Consider the following 22,352-nt stretch of genomic DNA (forward strand, 5'->3'; position numbering starts at 1 on the left):
TAATTTTAAGATAGTTATAAAATATAGGTCATGATTATGAGACACTTAGTCTCTCGTAATTGTCTCGTTACAATTATGAGATACTAAGTCTCATTATAATAGTCTGTATTTTATGTTGAAAGTATCTCAAAATGATGACTTTGCATCTGAGGTTTGAAAAGTGGTGGACTAGGGAATGGAAACACATCATCATCAGTGAGCAGAATTACTGTATAATCCTCGAGTATCAACTTTCTGGAGTTTCAGATCTCGAGTATTCAGACACTTTATCTCTTTTATTTCTTTCGGTATCGTTTTTCCGGCAGGTTTTTGTTTGTGACGTTAGTGATCGTGGTTTCCGGAGCATTCTGGTGTCAGAAGAACAGTGGAAACATGAGAAGCAGATTCAGATCAGGTCCTGACACATCTTGTGCGACAAATAAATTGCTCCCAGAGAGACGCCGCTTCGTTCGGCTCGGGAACTTCTCCAGAAGTGAGCGTCAGGTAAACGAGTGGAAATGGAAAAAAAAAAAAAAAGACTGAGTGATTTATTAAGAACGTATTCGTCGAGCACCTGCAAATCTTCTGAAATGCTGACGTTACCCAAAAATCCCACGCTGACCTGTGGGCCCAGCAAAACAGCGTCCTTGTCCCGGGTGAAATCCGGCCATTTGTGGAGCAGAGACCAGGTTCCAGTACGAACTCTCACACCGGGGTGTCATTTCACACTCGGCCAATATTTAAATTCCACCTGTGTGTGTCTGGCAATGACGCAAGACCGTATACACACACACACACACACACACACACACACACACACACACACACTTACTGTGGGAAGCAGTCCAGTTCCTGAACCATGTTTTCCAATCGCACTCTAAAAACGGCAAAAAAATGCACAAATAATTTTCTTTCTACTTTGCTCTTCTTTATGCACATTTACACCATGAATTGTGGAACATCACTACTCTTTAAATCAACACAAAAGGGGCGGAGCTTAATGGTATCTTCAGAACGGTGACGCTACCTCAAGTCATTTATACGTCGTGTATGTAGATCTGCTGATGCTGTTCTTACGTAAACAATTGGATTAAATTAGTTAAATATTAAACAAACAACTGTTTTAATATAAATATTTTACAGTATAATGTATACATTAATTAATTTTGTGTACATTTTTTCCAAATAAACACACTATTAAATTCATTAATAATTAATTAATTATTGCACATTTTTTTTATCAGTAAATGTTAAAATTAATTTTTATCATTTCCATAAATTATATTAATTTTAAGTGAATTATGTAAACAAATCAAAATAAATACGGTTATTAATTATTCATAATTATTCATATTATTGACAGTTATTTCTATTTTTTAAATAATAAATAATAATGATACCTCATAAATAATAAATATCAAATATATTAAATATTAAATTCATATATCGGTTTTATTCGATTTCTTAAATTAATAATTAATAAATAACTAATATAAATACATAGATAATAAATAATTAATAATAATGAATTACGCTCTTTTCCAAACAGCCGATTTACTTTTTAAAGTTTAAATAAATAAGCAATTAAATTAATGAACAAATTTAATAAATATTATACAATTAAAAAAATATGAAAATAAATATCAGTAGAAAAAGTGAAACACAAATAAGACATTTCACATTTAAATACATTTAAAATAAACAATAAAACATTTCATTTTAAAGGAATATTATTACCTAAATAAATTAAACAAATTAATATTAATTAATGAATTTTAATTATTATAATTATACGTATAACATTTATATTTTTTGTTCAGAAAATTGTATATAATAATAATAATAATAATAATAATATTATTATTATTATTATTATTATTATTATTATTATTATTTCATATATATTTCATTCAGAATTGTAGCAACATCCTGAACCTACATTATACGGCCAAAAGTATTGGGACACCAGTTTTCCAGCATTTTAAGGTTCTGCCCCAAACTGTAGCACGTCTTTGTATGTAGGAGTATGAAATTTTTCCTTTACTTGAACTAGGAGATCCAAAAGCATGGCAATACCCCTGTGCACAAAACCAGCTCCATGAACATGTGCATCAGAAAAGCAAAAAGCAATCTGTCAGCTGTCCATAAATAGTGGTGCATATTATATATATAAATCCTGCCGTGTTTTGTGGTGTGTTTTTGAGCTGTGTGGTTCTCATACCTGAATATTTCCACATTGTTCCACCCTTTAGACAAAGTTTCTAACAAAAACATGTACACTGTGTAACGTGATCATGGACTCCACCTGAGATGTGAACAGTGAGTCACTGCTACACCTTTAACACAATGTGCTTTCTGTGTTTTTTCTTTTATCTGGTTAGATACTTTTGATTTACAAGAAACAAGTTCTCTCCAGTTCTTAGTAAAAACAGTCGCTCCCTCACCAGCCTTCCTGAAAAACAGCAACAAATCTCTCTCTTCTGTCATGTAGATGAAAACAACCAACTGCTGACACTGGAGACTCCTTCCAATTACTCTGGAGACTCCTTCCATTTACTCTGGAGACTCCTTCCATTTACTCTGGAGACTTCTTCCATTTACTCTGGAGATTCCTTCCATTTACTCTGGAGATTCCTTCCATTTACTCTGGAGACTCCTTCCTTTTACTCTGGAGACTCCTTCCATTTACTCTGGAGGCTCCTTCCATATACTGTGGAGATTCCTTCCATTTACTCTGGAGACTTCTACCATTTACTCTGGAGATTCCTTCCATTTACTCTGGAGACTCCTTCCATTTACTCTGGAGATTCCTTCCATTTACTCTGGAGACTCCTTCCATTTACTCTGGAGACTCCTTCCTTTTACTCTGGAGATTCCTTCCATTTACTCTGGAGACTGCTTCCATTTACTCTGGTGACTCCTTCCATTTACTCTGGAGACTCCTTCCATTTACTCTGGAGACTCCTTCCTTTTACTCTGGAGATTCCTTCCATTTACTCTGGAGATTCCCACCATTTACTCTGGAGACTCCTTCCATTTACTCTGGAGACTCCTTCCTTTTACTCTGGAGACTCCTTCCATTTACTCTGGAGATTCCTTCCATTTACTCTGGAGACTCCTTCTATTCCTTCTGAATAAAGTGTAATAAACCTCGTTTCTTAAAGAAAACTTCACCACATGTTTCCAGATTCCTTTTCAGGGAGAATTTGCCATATGAACGCCACCGTTGCTATGGAAACCATCACACTGACATATTAGTCAGTGAGCGCCGTCAATTTTGCTGAAAACAAATCAGCGCCTCACATCTGACCAATCAGAACGCAGAATTCAGCGACGTTGTTGAATTTTGGGCCGATATCTACTGCAAACACACACACACACACACACACACACACACACATACACACACCTGGTGAAGTGTCCCACATGCACAAACACACACACACACACACACACACACACACACACTGCTAGACAGAGACGAATCACAACTACAAATAGTAAGTAGCTCTCAATGTGTATGCAGGCATTCTCTTACACACACACACACACACACACACACACACACAAGGTTGCAGGGCCTTAATGAGCCCCTGAGAGACCCAGCTAGCCTGTCAGTCATCCACTGCACCACGCTGACATGTGGCTGACAACAGCAATGAGCTATTTACTGCCCCACGCACACACACACACACACACACACACACACACACACACACACACAAAGACAACGAGGATGATGTGTGTCGTTAATATGCTGCCAGGAGCCCAGATTCGTATCTCGTCCCTTTTTTACCGGGATTATAAATAACAGATTAAATGTCAGTGGGTTCTGAGGAATGTCACAATTTCTTCTTTTTTTTACTTTTTTTTTTTATTTATTCTTTTTTTATTTCGGGGAAGAAATTTTGCGACCGTAAGCAGCACGACGCAGGTAAAGGTGAAAATCCAACGCGATCAGACGTTTATATCTAAAATGTGACTATAAAATAATTATGATGTACACAATATATGGCCATAAGTATGTGGACACCTGGCCATAAGATTCTAAATGTATCAAAATATGAACGCAGATCGTTTTCGATTTATCGGATTTATATGCAGTATGTCCGAAGGTATTGGGAAAACCGACTTTTTCCAGCCATATGTGGTTCTTCCCCAAACTGCAAGCGTAAAGTCAGAGGCACACAGTTGTGTAAGACGTCTTTCGATGCATTAGCATGAAATTTTCTGTTCACTTGAACAAGGAGACCCCAATCTGGAGTGGAAGATCTCCTGCTATAGAGCTCCAACCCTATCAAACATAAATTAATGTAAACACTAACTACACCCCAGGCCTCCTCACCTCATCTTCATCAGTACCTGATTTTACTTTAATTGTGGCTGGATGGACCTCCAGAAAATCTAGTGGAACATCTTCTCAGAAGAATGGAGCTCATTATAACATCAAATTGAGATTAAATGTGGAATGAGACCAAATGAATTAAAGAAGTCGGTCATTTCACTTCTTTTTTTTCTTCTTTGAGGCATTGATTGAAATGAAGAATACAAAGCTGGAGCAAACACTATTAGAGATAAAAGCCGTGCTTCTTTTCTCGTTTAGGAAATGAGACATGTACCTTTGACACACACACCTGACTTCGAAAAAAAAAAAAGGAAAAAAATAAAATCCGGGGCCCGGATCTGAGCTGAGAGCTGCATGCTCCTCGAGGAGCTAATGACCCATACAGAGTAATCACCTCAAACAAACACTTCATCAGAGGTGCTCAGACATGTCTGCCTGGCAGCACACACAAGCTGATAGGAGAGAATAAACTCTCTCACACACACACACACACACACACACACACACACACACACACACACTCAGGAGCTAATTTGTAAGACGGTAACTCTAAACTCAAGCCGTGTTGTTGCATGTTTCTTAAAGGAGGGCCGGGTTCGGACCCGTGACAATGATGAGCAGATTCCAGCTCCAGTTCCACACAGACACACAAATAACGATAAGTGGCTGCATTTTCTGAAAGAGCTCCTCCACTCTATAGGAGGATTTACAGGCTAAAAGCCTAGCTTGCTAGTTTTACAAGCTGCTATATGCACTTTAGGATCAGAACGTGTGCTCCTGATGCTAAAACGTATCGGGGGTTGGTTTACTTTTTCCTGTCAGATTTTTATTTTTTTTTTAACACAACTGTAAGCGTTAGCATGAATTACTGCTGCGTTCGCTAATCACTTTGTGTATTCTCACTAATCTCCTCCATAAAGACAAACAAAACAGAGTAACCATGATTGGTTTGGAGATAAATAAACAGATAGTAGTGAGATATGTAATGATAAGCTAGGATACGATATGAATTTACAACTATATAGAGTTATAATTATATCTAGAGAATGTACAGGGTGGAGTAGAATGGCATGATGATTACAGGCAGTAAAAACAGTAATGCTACAGTCAGACATCTTTGTCCTGGTAGTGTAGTGAAGAGTTCAGTAGGGTAATGGGGTTGTATGTCAAAAACAACCTTGTATCTCCACCTGGATGGAAGAAGGTTGAACAGTTTGTGAGTCTGTGATGATGTTGTCTACTTTGACATCTACGATGGTGAAGATGATCATTGGGTTTGGAAATGAATGCCAGTGAGCCAATGGTATTGTACCAATAAATGTGTAAAAAGTGTTCTTTAATAAACTGTAATCCAAGTTGCTCAAGCCTAAAAGAAATAAAACACTCTGTAGCACGATGTTGTAGGAAAATTATAGGAAATTCGCAAAAAGAATTACCAAATATAATAAATATCTCGTTTCAGGTTGGATAAATTCAGATCCCAAGGTGTAAATACTGGCTTTCCATTCATTGTAAATGCTAGCTGATTTATATTTGAGCTTAATATTATAATTATAAAAACAATTAAAATAATGATGGAGCAATAGAGTCGTAAAAATAGAATTAAAAAATAATTGGCGCTATTATATAACGCATAATTGTGTCGAACCCTCACTTTCGTTTGTACTACCGCGACACTATAGATGATAATCTTCGAGAAATAATAATTATATTCAGTCTGAATACATTCTTTTATAAGTATAATCCTGTTTAATCTTTGTTTATTGATAGCTTTATTCCAGATACTACCTGTGTTTGTTTTCTGTATAATCTTGCTGTATGATGGTGCAATTTCTTTTTTATCTATCGTTGACCCATACATAAATGTGAGTGTGTGAGTGTGTGTGTGTGTGTGTGTGTGTGTGTGTGTGTGAGAGAGCATGTGTGTGGCCCCTCGGATGCCTCTCGGTGGGAGGTTTTAAGGATCACGCAGCTCTGAGAGGATTCCGTCACACTGGTATGAGTAAAGCCCTCACTAACAGACCTGTATTATCCTCACTATAGCACCACCTTACTACTGGACACAACACACACATACACACCCATGCACACACACACACACACACACACACACACACACACACACACACACACACACACACACTCGGCAGGGACCCGCAATTACAGCAGCACCGTGTCATTACAGACTTATACAGCATGCTATTATCACACCCTTATAGACAGGAGGAGGACAAGGAGGATGATGAGGAGGAGGAGCAGGAGCAGGAGGAAGCCCTGAAGTCTTTCTAGAAACCAGATGAAGCCAAGCAGGACTTTTGGACCTGGGTCTTATTAGAAGGGGGTAAAAAAAAAAAAAAAAAACAAGACAAAAACAAAACACCATGAAATGGGCCCCTACTCCTATTCAATTAGTCAAAGTCGTAAAAACAAAGAAGATGGAGCAGAAGAAGCAGGAGAAAGAGAAGAAGAAGGGTGGGGGTGTGTGTGTGGCTTCTCCATTTGATGGTCATGCCCTAGTTGTTCTTTTGTGAAGTGTAGCACTGATGGAGGGGGGCCTACACGACACGTGAAGCAAACCGTCTGGGAAAGCGATGACATCATCAATCTCCGCCAGGCCCGGTGGACCATGAAGGAAAGTTTTTAAGGCGAGGAAATACAAAAAGTATTCCTGACACTCTTTGTACACTTCTTTTTTTTCTTTTTGTACTGTTCAACGAAAGGTTTAAAGTACAAACTTGGACCGGGATTTTTTTTTCTTCCTGAGTTATAGAGCACATACGACCACGTAAAAAAACACACGAATGTTCTATCACTATTCACTAATTTCATGAAGATTTGTGTTACGCACCACATCACCGACACCAGAACAGCCTCCACAGGAACTGGCAGCCATTTTGAAGATATATAAGTGTGCCATTTTTGTTCTTTGTTTTAGCAGGACATTAGGCTAAAATGCTGTAAATTAATTCAAGTGAATGTATTTTTGAGGTGTTTTTTTACTACATTCTATCATTTTACCCACATGGACACTTTATAGCAGCAAAACTATGCAAAATGAGACCTAAACAAAGAGTGAATAATAGAACAAAAACACTGAAAAGCACACATCGGCCCACTAGTAAACAACACAAGGTGATGAAGAGCCATGAATATCTGTAAATATCTTGAATGTAGGTCAGCGTTCCCCAAACTTGGTCCTTCTCCCCATGCAGTGCTCTGCACATGTTCAGCTGTAACACACTTCATTGAACTCATCACCTCATTAGCAAAGCCTCCATGACGTTCAGAAAAAAAAATTCGGAGACGGTATCACACTCAAATATGCAATGCACAGTGGGGCTGAAGGAGCAGAAAAAAAATATTTGGAAAAACACAGAGGGACGCTGATGCCAGGGAACTTATTTCAAGACGCTCCCTTGAACAAGCTGTTCCTGTCAAAGGCTCCTCTTCCTCTTGAGTCCACACGAGTCACGTCACTGAATCGATTGATCCGCATCCGAGCATGTTTACACACAAAAATATTATATTCAGGTCTAATTATGGCTCTTTAACTTTAACTATTTCATTGCTCAACTCGAAAATAATAACTTGTTTATGTACAGTAGCATCTAGCGTGTTGCTAGGAAAGACCGAATACGGTTAGCGACAGCTAGCAATGAAAAAATAACGTTTTGAAACTAAATGTTCTTTTTCAAATAATAAAAAAAATTATAATTTGTATGATTAAAGATACTAAAAAACCTGTTATTTATTATTATTATTATTATTATTATTATTATCTTTTCGTAATAATGGTTCTGCAATTGAGTGACTAAAACATTACTTTTAGAAGACTGCATATAATTATAGTAGTCATAATAATAATGAGATTATTATTATTATTATAATTGGAACAATTATAATGCGTTTTATGTGTAATACATAGTGTTTATGTGTAGGTTTGTATTAGTGAGGGTGATAAAGTTTTGCAAAAAAAAATCAACCCAATTATGAAAATGAGTGAAATAATAATAATAATAATAATAATAATAATAATAATAATGAGTGTTTATGTGTACGTTTGTACGTGGACCTGCAATAAAAAAAATTCTAAAAAAATATTTAAAAATGCACCAAGTTATGGAAATGAGGAGTGACAAAACCTTTAATTTAGAAGACTGCAAATAATAATAATAATAATAATAATAATTATTATTATTATTATAGTTTTTATGTGTACCTTTGCAGTAGTATCTGTATATTAACTTTATTAACTTTACTCTTTAAATAAATAATTAATAAAGAAATATTCTATAATAAAGAAATCTATAACTAAATAATGGAACTCTAATGAAGTTACGTTTTGAACAAAAAATAAATAAAAAATTATCTCAAGTTGCATCTGCAAAAGAAACGAGTTGGGAATCGATTGGGAACGACTCCTCAATCGACTCCTTCGGAGCGAATCGAACTCTCGTGCGTTTTTTTTTTTTTTTGGTTTATCCCCCCCCCCCATCAGCGCGCGTGCTCCTCCTCTGCCCCGCGTCTCTAAACGGCGCTGAGGCTCCGCGCGCGCACTGCCCTGACCAGCAGCAGCTCAGCGTGCACGCGAGCGGACATATCGCGCTCCTGTTTTATGTTTAAAATACAGGGATTTGCTTTCTTCCTTTTTTTTTATTATCACATCCGAGACGCCGCGTCGTGTCTGTCGGTGAAAAGGGATTAAAAACAAACACGGACTTGCTTTATTGTATTTTTTGTTGTCGTTTTAGGGGAAAAGTTTTTTTCCAAGTCGCTCGCGCACGTTTTTTTTGGTTTAAAAACTAAAAGGCGTCTCGCGCAGCAGCAGCACGCGACGTGACCGTTGAAACTTTTTTTTCTGCCGCTTCTCTCCGCGCTGCCTGAGGAACCCGAGTGAGGAGTCAGTCAGGAGGTGGACGGAGAGAGTGGGGGGAAAAAAGCTTACAAAGTGTCCTCGAAAGTCGAGTTTGGATGGTAGGAAGCGGGTTGGAGACGCTTTCGGAGTTTTCTGCACTCGTTTTGCGCGTTTTTGTGCGTTTTTTTCCTTGCGGCGCCTTTGTCCTGAAAGAAAAACGAGGCGTCGTTTAATCGACTCCTCCACTTGACTCGGCTCCTTCGACTCGACTCCCCTTTCCATCACAGCCGAGAAGTTGCACTCGACTCCTTCAACTCGACCCGACTCCCTCCATCACAGCCCATAAGTTTCTCTCGACTCTTGGCGACACTTTTCAGCGGCTTCTCTTTATTTCTAAAGTTGTTCCCAACGAGCTGGATTTTCACCCGTAGTCATGGACAGGTTGGATTTCGTTTCTAAGGATTATTACTGAAATACTGGGGTTTTTTCCCATCTTTTTCCCCTCCATGCTCCCCGAGAACTGAGCTACAGCACGTTGTTGTTTTTAATACAGCGAGCTACAGTTCCAATTTTTTTTGGTGGGATTTTAGCGCCTGAAAAAACACACTCGTACAAGCACACACACGCACCCAGAGCCAACATGCCGCAGTTGAACGGGGGCGGAGGAGACGAGCTCGGGGCGAACGACGAGATGATCTCGTTTAAGGACGAGGGCGAGCAGGAGGACAAGACGGCCGAGAGCGTGTCCGCCGACAGGGACCTGGACGACGTGAAGTCGTCGCTGGTGAACGAGTCGGAGAATAACAGCAGCTCGTCGGATTCCGAGGTCGGTCTTATGGCGAAAATAATAATTATCATTGTAATTATTATAATGGTGATAAAAACGCATGCGCAGAACGAACCCGGGATTCGGCATTGTGTCCAAATGACCCTCGCGCGCGGGCGCGCACCAGCCTGACGTAGTGCGCGTGTACGCGAGGTCGTCATGGTGACCCGCAGCCGCTCCTGTTCAGGCTAGTACACTAGTATGGATTTCATCTATTAGATTGGATTAGATTGAACGTGTAGATACCACAGGATTTATTTCAGGATTAGATTGGATAGTGATCATGTAGATGGAAGGTGATTTCTTTCAATGTTTGAATAGATAATGAACATGTAGCTGGAAAGTGTGCTGAAAGTGTGTGTGTGTGTGTGTGTGTGTGTGTGTGTGTGTGTCTTTCCTAGTCGACCGAGAGACGCCCCCAGCCTCGCCCCGACATAGAAAGTTACGAAAAAGCCAGAGAGTGTTTCAACGAAGGTAAGTTTCTGGTTATTTTCCCTCTCTGGGGATCTTTTACACACTGTTCTCTTCCTCCATGCCACCATTTGGCTGTAATTCTTTCCCTTTCCCCCTCTGCTCTTCATTTTCCTTTCACAAAGCGCTGAGGAGACAGCAAGATGGAGGAGGCCTTTTTAAGAGCCCGCACTACCCGGGTTACCCGTTCCTTATGCTCCCGGACCTGGCAAGCCCGTATTTATCGAATGGGGCTCTGTCTCCCACCGCCAGGACCGTGAGTTACCCCATCACACACACTCTCACACACAGTCATCGCTGCACACTTTTCATGAGCTCACAGCACATGTTTCTAATGGTCCGTGTTGTTGCTACAGCACTGGTCATGTTTTAGACTGCACTTTAAAACTCTCTTTAAACTTCACGCGGTGTATAAAGTGAGCACCCACTACTCGTTCTTATGATGTGGCACAGTGCTTATTTGCCCGTATCGACTTTTTGGTCTTCCGCATGCACACAGTCGTTTGAGAGGTCATCCTGTGAGCCTGTCTAAATCGGATCGCGTGTGAAATGGATCCGAGAGAGAGAGGGAGAAAATCCACATAATGTTGTGTTATAATACAAACTGATTTGTCCGTTAGGGAGCTGCGTCCAAACTAACGACAGTTAGCAGGTCGCCTGGCCGTTATGTGTATCTAAACTTTAAGGGATACATAAAAGCCTCATCGAAATTTCTTCTGCGTTCTTGCAACCTGCTTTTATTTTACTTCAGGGACAATTGAAAAGGCGTTTTTTTTATTGACTCAAACACCCCGAACAGGGCATCGTGTACATCAAGGCGGGTCAGTTTCTTTATTAGAACACTGCATTTTAGTTGGGGAAAAAGATACCAGAGTATAAATGCATCATTTTGCATTTACATGTGAAACTAATCCAGACTGAACAAAACTTAAGTCTGGTTAAGGTGCAAGCAAACTAAAGTTGCCTGTGGTATTTGCAGTTAATGTGAGTTATGACTTCATGTTTTATATCCGGAGTGATTTAGTGACAGGACCCTGGTGCCAGACTTTGTCTCAGTGTGTCTTTTGCTTGGCCTTCATCCTCGTGTTTGTGTGTGAAATGCTTGGGGGATGGAGCTAACACCATACCGAGCACACTCCGAGTCAGAGCTGCGCGACGTTTGCCAGCAATTAAGTGTCCCGAGTCTGCTTGTTTTTTTTTTTCCAGAGCGAAAATGAACTCGGAGGAGCGCTTTAGACAGAAAGGTGAATTTCCACTACGCTGAGCAGAAACACCCGTGTACCTCTTGTATGTATCGCCGTGAACAGAAGAGAAATGTTGAAGCTCACCCAGTCCACAACTGCTGTTATTTTAAATCCCTTGGGTGTTTTTTTTTGTGTTGAAATAGTGGACAGTTGGCTGAAAAAAAAAAAAACATTTTTCTAGTGCCAACGTTCTATTCGTGTGTGTGTTTGGATGGTTTTGTCTTTTGCAAGGCGTCAGGTTCTGGATGTTTGTGAAACCTCAGATGCCTCATTTGTTCGAGTTTAGCGTCGTGTTCTGGGAAAGTTGACCAGCCCTTTTTTAGCTCGTGCACTGGCTTCTTTCAGCGTCGCTCGCAAAAAAAAAAAAAAAAAGCTCAGTGGGCATTCATGTCAGGAGAAAGAAAAGGCTCTGCAAAAAAAGTGAAGCCTGCTTTTTATTTCTTCCCTTTCCTTCTTTTTTTTTTTTTTTTTATGTAAACTGCAAACCATTTCTTCTAAATCTTTGGGTTACGCCACTATTTATTCCAAACCCGCAAATCCTTCTCCTTGCCCTGAATTCCAAATGCGTTTTGATTGGAGGCAGCCAAGCATTTGACTGAAAAGTAGCCCCCCCAAACACACACACACACACACACACGCGCACACACTTCTTGTTCTTCTTCTGCTTCTCTTTGCCAAACTCCAGCCTGTTTTTTTTTTTTTCTTCAGTTTCTCTCATTCTGCCCCTCCCCTCCCCAAACGAACCATTCCCTCCTCTCCTCTCCCAGTCCTCTCCATTCAATTACTGAGGCGTTAGGCCAGCATTGTTATTCAGAGGGGGTGCTTGATGGCTTCATTGCGCCTCTCCGTAGGCCCCCATTAGCGTAATGGCCTCTCCTTACGCACTTGGTGCATACCTTTACAGAGATCCTCTATTGTGCCTTAGCATATACAAGGCTTTTTTGTAAGCTCCATCACCAACCTTTAGCCCTCCTCTTCTTCCTCGTTTTCTTCTCCAACCTGCACTTCTGTACTCCACTAATACCTTTGCATACTTGAAACGAAGTTGATCTAGACTTTTTTCCCCTCAAAAGGGTTTTATAGGGTTTATCTCTGTGCTCTTTTGCATATCTGTTAAACACGTTTGCTAGGCTGGATCAGAAATCAAGGCGGCGTCAGAATGTATGTAACACTAAACACGGGTGCACTACGAAAAAAAAAAAGTAAAATAACTTAATTGAATTATCGCCAAGACGTTTGTGTGAACTTATCAGATTTAGCCCAAGGTGCAAGTCAGGGGGATGTGTGCGTGTGAGGCGGACAAGCTTAGCCTGTCAATCAACACCTTCTCCGTCTGAGCCGTGACTCAGCCGCTCGAGCAGTCAGCATTCTTTACATATTTACACACCAATCTTAAGCCGGGGCCCGCTCACTCTGACACACACGCAGCTGTCAAAATCCCACCAGGACCTTTCCAAACAAACCGGAGGAGGCCCACTGCGTCTCAATTATCTGCCCTCCCAACCCACCCCCGAACCTCCTCGAATGCAAAGTCCCTATTTTTTAAACAAACGCACAAATACGCATCCTGTTACCAGGAGGATAAGCGGTAAGTCCGCTCCGCTCCCCCCCCCCCGTCTCATCTGGACTGCATGTAAGTGCGCATGCTGTTCTCAAAGATCGTTTCGGGACGTCAGGCTAAAACTTGTGATGGTTGACAGACAGAGCTGTTTGTTTGTTTATTCGTTTATTTTTAAACCCGGGCGGCTTGGCTTTTGGGCAGCTTTTATATAATCTCAGCAACCGAATTCGAATCAAACATGAGTAACAGAGGAATGTTGAGAAATCCTCATCTGTTCAAGAGGGAGGGGCTTGGAGCAGGTAACGGATTAAAGGAACATGGCCGCAGACGACACTCGAGAACCAAACTGAGGTTGAAGTGTACAAAAACTCTGGGAAGTGATACCCTTGTGTGGATCTCTTTAATATTTCAATTGCCACAAGTTAGCGTCTTCTCTATAGAATCATGACACTGTATCTTGGAGAGATGTTCTGAGCAGCATATGTAAAAAAAAACAGGCAAATGGGTGCAGAAAAAAACCTGTAAAAGGCTGCGGTGTATCAGAGTTTGAAATACCTGTGGGAGTTTGAGCAGGAATGTAAATATTGAGGCGTTAAAAGAAAAAGGCCATTATTCTCTCATAACCTCTCCTTTCACCACCCCACGAGGAGTTTCAGAGCGTGTCATTGTGAACAAATCCTGGCGCTTTAAAGAGGACAGCACTGGTTTTACATGCACGCAGGTGTGCAAATACGACCGCAACATGACTCTCCTTCTACGCTAATATAATGTGGGTTCAATTACAATGTCGAGGTTTTCAGCTCCTTGTTTAAAAGTTCTATCGCCCGTCTCATTCACGTCTCGGCAAACAAGTTCACCGTCTTTCCCTAAGCTGCAGTGCAGGACAATCTGCACCGATTCAGACAAGTGTTCATGTCAGGCGTTTCATTGTACCAATGTTTGGAGACAAATCGCCTGAAAAATTAAGCCTGGTTTAATTTTCAGTTTTTTCACAATAGGTTCTTCTCACATGAGTGTGTTTAAAATAAAATAAATACATTTATAAATAAATAAAATAAAAAGATGTGTGTGTGTGTGTGTGTGTGTGTGTGTGTGTATGTATGTGTGTGTATGTATGTGTGTGTATGTATGTGTGTGTGTATGTGTGTGTGTGTGTGTGTAAATGGATAAATGTATGAAAGGATCCTATTGTAAAAAAAAAAAAAAAAAAAAATATATATATATATATATATATATATATATATATATATATATATATATATATATATATATAATTTTCTTTTCACCCGTGCTAAGATTTAAGAAGTGGAAACGACATGGCATTCCAAGACCCGCCCAAACTGACTCACTCGTTTTCTATCCTCAGTCTATTATTCACACAGGCTTCGTTTTGTTTATGTTGTAGACAAGATCGTAAGCAGGCATAGAGAGGGAGAGACAGAGATTTGTTGAAAAGAAAAGATTTGTCTCGCGGAGTACGAGAGTGAGGTGCTCGTGCTCAGAGGAGTGCAAGATAAATCCACAAGAAGTTGGTCAGTTGAGTTTTATACATGTCTGGTGAAGAACCCGCAGCTCGTCACATGTAAATAGTTCACAATGAAACACTTCGGGTGTGCCGCTTTTGGAAAAGAATCCACTATGTGGTGATGGGGTGATGTGAAGTCTTCGTTGCACAACTGCCCCACAGCCACTTTTCTTTACAATTATTGATTGCAATTAAATAGTGTCATATGTTTTAGCCATTTATTGTTACATTTTGTGTCCTTTAACCTGCTTGGTGTTACATAGTGCTGACACTGGAATCTCCTTCCATTTCTGCTTAACTGGAAAGGTGACCAGGTCTTCAGTTAAATACCTTTTTATTATACTTTTATGTCTCTGTGTAAGCTGTTACTATAGAAATAACAACATACTAGAAGGGTAGATTCTGGTAGCTAATAGTGGATTGACACGGTCTGTCCAATTGGGTTAGAACATTCAGCATGTTGCCGTTACTGTAACATGAGTGATACATTTCTCCTGCTCTTCGCTACAGTGTGTAACCGCGGTTTTAGTGCTTCGGCACCCGCATTTGCAAACAAACGCAGCTCGGTGGAAAAGTTGGCCGCCGTGTTTAGTCTGCAGCGGTGTGGGAGCACCGGCCAAATCACTCACTTGTTTCTGCTCTGAATACAGAGCTGTTTCGCAAACACCACACCTGTACAACGCTGTAATCATGGCTCCCATTTCATTTCTTTTCCTCCTGTCCTTCTCCTTTTTTACTGTTTTCTTTTGTTTGTTTGTTTGTTTGTTTGTTTGTTTTTTCAGTGTGAGGGAAATTTTAGGGTATTTTATTTATTTATTTATTTATTTATTTTTTATTCCTGTTTAATCTTTGCCCCAGAAACACACCACTGCCTTCTTTATCTCTCTGTTGCCTCTCTGCTATTAGATATTCCCTTTATAGTCCTGCACAGCTTTTCAAGAGCACGGCCCTACAGGAGGGATTCGCCATCACTCTCTCACACACCAACAGCTCCCATCGTCCTGCCACGTCCTTTGATGTTATCCAGGAAGAGAACGTGTATAAATTTATTTACTCATCAATTTATTAATCTGAGGCGGGAGTTTTATAGAAACACCACTCGCTTATGGTATTCCTCATTCGGGAGAGTGCGAGTCTCTACTGACGTTGCGTGTGGGGGTGTGCGCGTGTTTTTTTTTTTGTTGTTGGATTTTTTCCCTTTTCCTCAAGCTCATGACTTCCTCATACCCTGATTGCTGTTTATGGGCGTGTATATTTCCCGCTCTCGCCCAGAGCACCGTTTACCCGTGGAGAGCAATTCCAGTGTTCGCCTAGCCCTCACACAATTATTATTTGACAATTATTACCCGGAACGCAATAAAGCCCGAGGTCTTCCTATCTGGTGATGCCATCAGCATGAAGGAAAAAAGGTTGTAAAGTGCACGTTCATGTTGTTTCTGGTGATGTGTATCAAGAAAACGTTTCCCACCTCGAAGCTCTTACAATATTAATCCAAAATAAATGTGCTACGCTCTTAACGCATGCGTGGTAAGGACACGTACTGGCCCAGCATGCGAGTTGTGTATTTCCGCCTATAGGGGTGTGTGTGTGTGTGTGTGTGGTGTGGCAGGGATCATGTGTCCACTCCGCCTCCACTATCGTAGATATCAGCGCCCCTAGGCCCCAGACGCCCAGGTTTGCCCCCCCCCTCCCTCCAGGGAGCAGGAGGGCCAGGGGGTAGATCTATCTCCACCTCCACGGTGCTGATAAGATCTCTCAGGCTTGATTGATTGTGCACCCTGTGTTCCTCTCTCGTGCCCCACCCTTCTTGTCCTTGCAAAAAACATCCACCTCCTCCACCTCAGCTGTGGCGAGGGCCTCGGGGGATGACGTGTGGCCCCTCGCTCACTCTCAGTCCTGCGTTTTCTTTCACGTGTAGAGGCATCTAGGCTCTTAAAAAACCAGGGCACTAAGTGCTAGACTCCAGGCTAATAAAACCGGATTGTTCTAAATTGGGGACGTAGAGAGAGGGAGGGAGAATTAGAGAGAGAGAGTGAGAGAAAGAGAGAGGGAGAGAGAGAAAGAGAGAGAAGAGGGGGGTGCACCTCCTAAACAGAGCTTCATCAGTCTGGTATTCCAACCATATGGTTTTAGTTAAAGCTTAGCAGAGAGAGAAAGTGTGTGTGTGTGTGTGTGTGTGTGTGTGTGTGTGTGTGTGTGTGTGTGTGTGTGTGTGTGTGTGTGTGTGTGCGTGCGTGCGTGCGTGCGTGCGTGCGTGCGTGCGTGCGTGCGTGCGTGCGTGCGTGCGTGCGTGCGTGCGTGCGTGCGTGCGTGCGTGCGTGCGTGTGCACGCGCAGTGGGGACAGAGTCTGAGAGATTTAGTCATGATAGGAAGCTGGTTTTTAGGTGCTGCAAGATAGCATATTGAAAGAAAGGGTCTAAAGCAGATGCCACAGAACTGATAACTGAGCGAGAGCAGCCAATACCAGCCCACCAGACCCACACAGACGGTCACGGAGTCCGTGTGCGTGTTTAAAAGAACGGGTGATTACACAGAGAAAGTGGTTTGCTCTCTCTTAACCACTGGCGTGCATACAGAAAACAAGGACATGCATTAAACACACACACAGCACTCCAGCAGCGTGCAGATTTAAAGCGCCGCTGCACTCCTCTGACAATCCGCCGACTGTCAGCAGCGTGTGTGAAGGAGATAGGATTCCCCTGTAGAAAGCACGGGGGCGAGGTGTGTGAGAAGCCGAGGTGTTTGTTGTTCGCATGTTTCCTCGCTCACTTTGAGTTCTCCAGTTATTGTGTTATTTCTTTCTGTTAATCCTGCGCTTATACACGCTGTTTCATTCAGTAAATCTACAAACTGCTCTGAATCTGTGAAATACGGTGTGTCTGAGGAGAGAGTGAACAGTGTGGAACTGAGGGTTATGGGTGATCATGGTCACTGGAACGATTACGGAAAGATCACATCTGTACCTGTAGCTCTTTCTTTTTTTTCCATTTATTCTTTCTTCACAATCATCTTTCACTTCCTTTCTCTCTCTCCAGTCCATGCATATGAGATTTATACTAGTGTTTCTCTATGGATGTTCTCATTGCTGCAAATACGAGATCACGGAACTACCTTTCGTTCAATCTCCCGGCACCTTCCATTTTACCTGCATGCAACTGGAGCTATACATTTGGATTAGGAGTGATGTCAAGTGTCCGATCACGTGACTGTAATCAGACATTGAAGAACAGTCTCTTTTTTCACACACGCGTACACACTTGTCACCAGCGACCTGTGTAATAGGTCCGGACGTGTCTGGCACGCCGAGCTCCTGTGTTACGCCAGCTGTCATCACAAACCTGCGCACACGTGACTCCACACTAGCTTCAGTTTGATTTGGACGATCCTTCGAGCTGAACCGAAGGTGTGTGTTGTTTTAGCGAACATGGATTCTATGTGCACGTGTGTGACTGAGAGTGTGTGTGTGAGAGAGAGAGCGAGCGAGAGAGAGAGGTTAGGCTGTAGAGACTAAAAGTCTGTGTGTGTGTGTTGGCAGGGGGAAATCTGGCGCTGAATGGGCTCTTTGAGTGCCTCAGACTGTAATGTGTGGCAGGACAAAGGCCTCAGAGCAGCAGCTGAGACACACACACACACACACACACACACTTTTGCACTGAAGCTAGCGACTTGAGCACCATGCGCACACACTCTTATCATTAGCACATGTTGTGTATTATGAGTAGTGCATGATCAGGGCTCAATGTGAAATGTTTTAGGTCAGGGGTGCCAATACTTTATCAGTAGCTTAAAACTAGGCACTGTTGAGTGAGATGTTAATCAAGCGAGGGTCTGGATTATAGTGTCTTTGTGTGTGTGTGTGTGTGTGGGCTTAGCAGGTGTGTAAGTTGTATATTTGCTGCTTTATGGATTTTCCATGAACAATGCTGCTTAACACATACACACTACACAATTCCTGCTAGAATCCCAACTGTGTCTGTCTCTCTCTCTCTCTCTCTCTCTCTCTCTCTCTCTCTCTCTCTCTCTCTCTCTCTCTCTCTCTTTCTCTCTGCCTGTCTCTTGCTCTACCTCTCATTCTGTCTCTTTTTTCTTTACCGGTCTTACTTTCTGTTTTTCTCTGTCTTGCTCTCTACCTGTTTTACTCTCTTTATTTCTCTCTAACTCTCTCACTCTGTCTATTTCTCTCTGCCTGTCTCTCTCTATTTCTCTCTTCCTGTCTCACTCTGTTTTTCTTTACCTGTCTTACTGTCTCGCTCTCTACCTGTCTTACTCTCTCCATTTCTCTCTGCCTGTCTCTCGCTCTACCTCTCATTGTCTCTTTTTCTTTACGGTCTTACTTTCTCTGTTTTTCTCTCTGTCTTGCTCTCTACCTGTTTTACTCTGTCTTTATTTCTCTCTAACTCTCTCACTCTGTCTATTTCTCTCTGCCTGTCTCTCTCTGTTTTTCTCTACCTGTATCATTCTGTCTCACTTTTTCCTTACCCGTCTTACTGTCTCGCTCTCTACCTGTCTCACTCTCTACCTGTCTCATTCTCTATATTTCTCTCTGCCTGTCTCACACTGTCTCTACTGCTTGTCTCTCTTTCTTACTGTTTCTTACTTGGTCTCTGACAGTCTTTACTTTCTGTCTCTCATTTCACTCTCTTACTGTTTCTCCATCCTTGTTTCACTTTGTCTCTGAACTCTTATTTTTATTTTATTTTTGTTTCTCTTCTTTTTTTCCTTTCTCTCTCTCTGTGCTTCCATTTCAGCTTTTTCCCTCCATTTCTATCCCCCCTCTCTCTCTCTCTCTCTCTCTCTCTCTCTCTCTCTCTCTCTCTCTCTCTCTCTCTGTTGTGTGTGTTGTGATTAGCCTCTCGGCCCCAGTGCTGAATACTCACTCTGTGAGACTAATTCAGGGTCAAAGTCTCTCTGTCATTTAATCACTTTTGTTTGCCCACACCTCAGACTTGCCTACATACATACACACACACACACACACACACACAGGACCATCTCTCCTCTGCACACACATATACACACACCACTAAGTTTCTGGTTAGATGCCACTCATTGTTTTTTTATTTTTATTTTTTTTTTCTCCCTCTCTTGAGGGTGGAAGGGTGAAAGGTCATGTCTGAGGGTCACAGGCCTGAGTGGGATTACTAAGACCTCTGCCTCTTGTGTGTGTGTGTGTCTGCTTGATGATTGACACAGAGACTCACTTTTCTGACATGTTAAATATTTACCTCTCACCACATAAATACTTGTGTTCAATCTTCTTTTGCTTCTTCGCTTTTTTTTTTTTTTTTTTTGCCTGTTTTTATAAAAAAAAATTTCCCCTATCTGTATCCTTCATGACTTTCTATTCCACACATTTCTATACTTAAAATCTTTGATTCGGAGCATTATTTATTTCACACACCCCCCCTCACATGCGAAGACCTTGGTTTGGGTTTTATTTATTAATTTTTTTCTAAATCACCCTCACATGTATGAGGTGTTTTGCGTGTTCCTCACAGCGTCTCAGTGCCCAAGACGTGGCTTTTTTAGACTGCCTTATTTCAGCGGGAGGAAGCCTGATGAGGCTGATGAGGAAAACTGTCATTTAATGCCAAGCATGCTGAAGGCCAAGCAAAGTGCTGTTTTTTTCGTAGGAACTTGCTGAAGTTCAGGAGTTTGTAAAGAACACTGGGGCTGTGAGTAATAAAACATGATGCTGTAAAGCCACAGAGTCAATATGGAAACTGTCCTGAGGCTGATGCTGCGCTTTCTCACACACACACACACACACACACACACACATTTTCTCTGCACTACAGTGTGTGTGTGAGGACTGTTTCATATTAGTGCAGAACTCCCGATTTATAAAGCAGGCTGTAAACCACCCCCCCTCTAATTGCCTGTACACCCCCCTTCTCAGTGCTCGACTTGTTCTTTCTCCTCTTGCGTAACCAATCTGAATTTGTACATTTCATTCATCATCTTTTTTTATTTTTTTCTCCCTCCCTTGTTTTCACGCTGCTGCACGTTTTCAAGTTGTTTGTCCACCAGAGAATGAACATCTTTTGGGACATTTTGAGGCTCCCCTTTTCTATTTCCAACCTTTTCTCTTTTATCTCCTCTCTCTCTTGTTTTCGTTATGTCTCTTTCTCTCCTGCATTCTCTCTCTATGTCCCACCTATTTCTGAAATGATAGTGAAGTTTGATATTTGATTTTGTGTCTCTGGCCACAGTTTTGAGTTCTGTGTTCAGATTGCTCAACAGGGTTTCTGTTGGGTCTAAAAAAGTAAATTTTAGGTATTACGAAGTCTTCGATTCTCTAAAAGGTCTTAACTCATTTTAAATAGGTCTTAATTTTCTGACCTCTAACCTCTAATTGAAATGCTCCCGCAGCACAAGTTTTTGTTTGTTAGTTTCTGTGGTGGTGTAGTTCTTCCTTTTGCTAGTCCACATATAATAATAATTTACTGTATTACTACTACAAATGAGACCAACACGAAACAGCCAATCAGATTTCTGTTATTAGCGAGTATCTCTCCCGAATTGTACCACAGACATAAAATGGATTAAATTTTTTTCAGCTATGGGGAAGTGCGAGTTTAGCGAAACTTGGCTTGGAAAAAAAAGAGAGAATTTAGGGCTCGGTTAAGGCAAGTTGCTAACAACTCATTTGTGTGTGTTTGATGTGAAATAGGTCTTAAATTTTATTCTTAATGGTCTTATAAAAGTCTTAAACTTGACTGTGAAACATGCAGAAACCCTGTCAGAGAATTTCGGTGGGTTTAAAGTCAAGTTTGTGTCGGTGTACCCATTCAGAGTATACTGTTTTATACTGAGAAATTCTGGTTGTTCCAGACCTGTAAGTTTTGCATTTATGGAAGGAGTCTCCAGTGTCAAGTTTTAAGGCTCAGTCATGAAACCACAAGTTTTTCTTTTCTCCTTAATAAAATGATTTGCCTTTAATAAGAGATGATTGACCGGAAGGTTGAGGACAGGATCTTTGTCAGTCCAGGAGAAGGTGAGGTCAGGGCAGCAGAAGCAGCATATTTTATGAGCGCCTCGTGCTGCCAGACAGCTGACGCCACCGTGCTTTACAGCTGTTTACCGTCCTGACACTGATGAGTCGCCTGATCGCTGTGTGCTGAATGCAACAAGGCTTCTGTTTTCTTCTGCTTGGGTTTTTTTTTTTTTTAGTATTTGAAAGCAGTGATTGATTTTTGGTTCTTGGTGTTTTGCTTGACACCAGTGCACGTGTTCGTAGATAAAATTCTGAATGGTGTGATCTGAAACACAGCCCACACACGCAGAAGGTCGTGAGGCCACGCCCCCTCCTGGGAAGGTGAAGCCTCCTTGTGTTTGTCTTCATTGTCCTTATCTCAATTTTGCCGACTTTCTGTGACCCGTACAGCGGCGTCCAGGTGTGGTCCTACACACACACACATGCACGCGCACACACACACACTCGTGTTTGCTTCTTTTATTGCACTCTAGATCCTTCCTGTTTGCTCTGCTACGCCTGAAGGACTCAGGATTTTGGGCCTAGTGCTAAAGGAACAGTCATCTGAT

The 22,352-nt window shown here is 41.4% G+C and overlaps 1 protein-coding gene across 1 annotated transcript in view; it reads left to right on the top strand.

Annotated features, from left to right (window-relative positions):
* The first annotated feature begins 8,834 nt into the window (after nucleotides 1-8,834).
* tcf7l1b (transcription factor 7 like 1b) overlaps nucleotides 8,835-22,352 on the top strand; it is a 35,396-nt gene continuing 21,878 nt past the window's right edge. The window contains exons 1-3 of the mRNA XM_046870691.1: nucleotides 8,835-10,005; nucleotides 10,407-10,479; nucleotides 10,602-10,732. Of these exons, the coding sequence (XP_046726647.1) occupies nucleotides 9,820-10,005; nucleotides 10,407-10,479; nucleotides 10,602-10,732 (390 nt within the window). The 5' untranslated portion in view covers nucleotides 8,835-9,819. The remainder of the gene's footprint in view (nucleotides 10,006-10,406; nucleotides 10,480-10,601; nucleotides 10,733-22,352) is intronic.

The sequence above is a fragment of the Silurus meridionalis genome, chromosome 17 (assembly GCF_014805685.1).
Source record: "Silurus meridionalis isolate SWU-2019-XX chromosome 17, ASM1480568v1, whole genome shotgun sequence".
Taxonomy (NCBI): Eukaryota; Metazoa; Chordata; class Actinopteri; order Siluriformes; family Siluridae; genus Silurus; species Silurus meridionalis.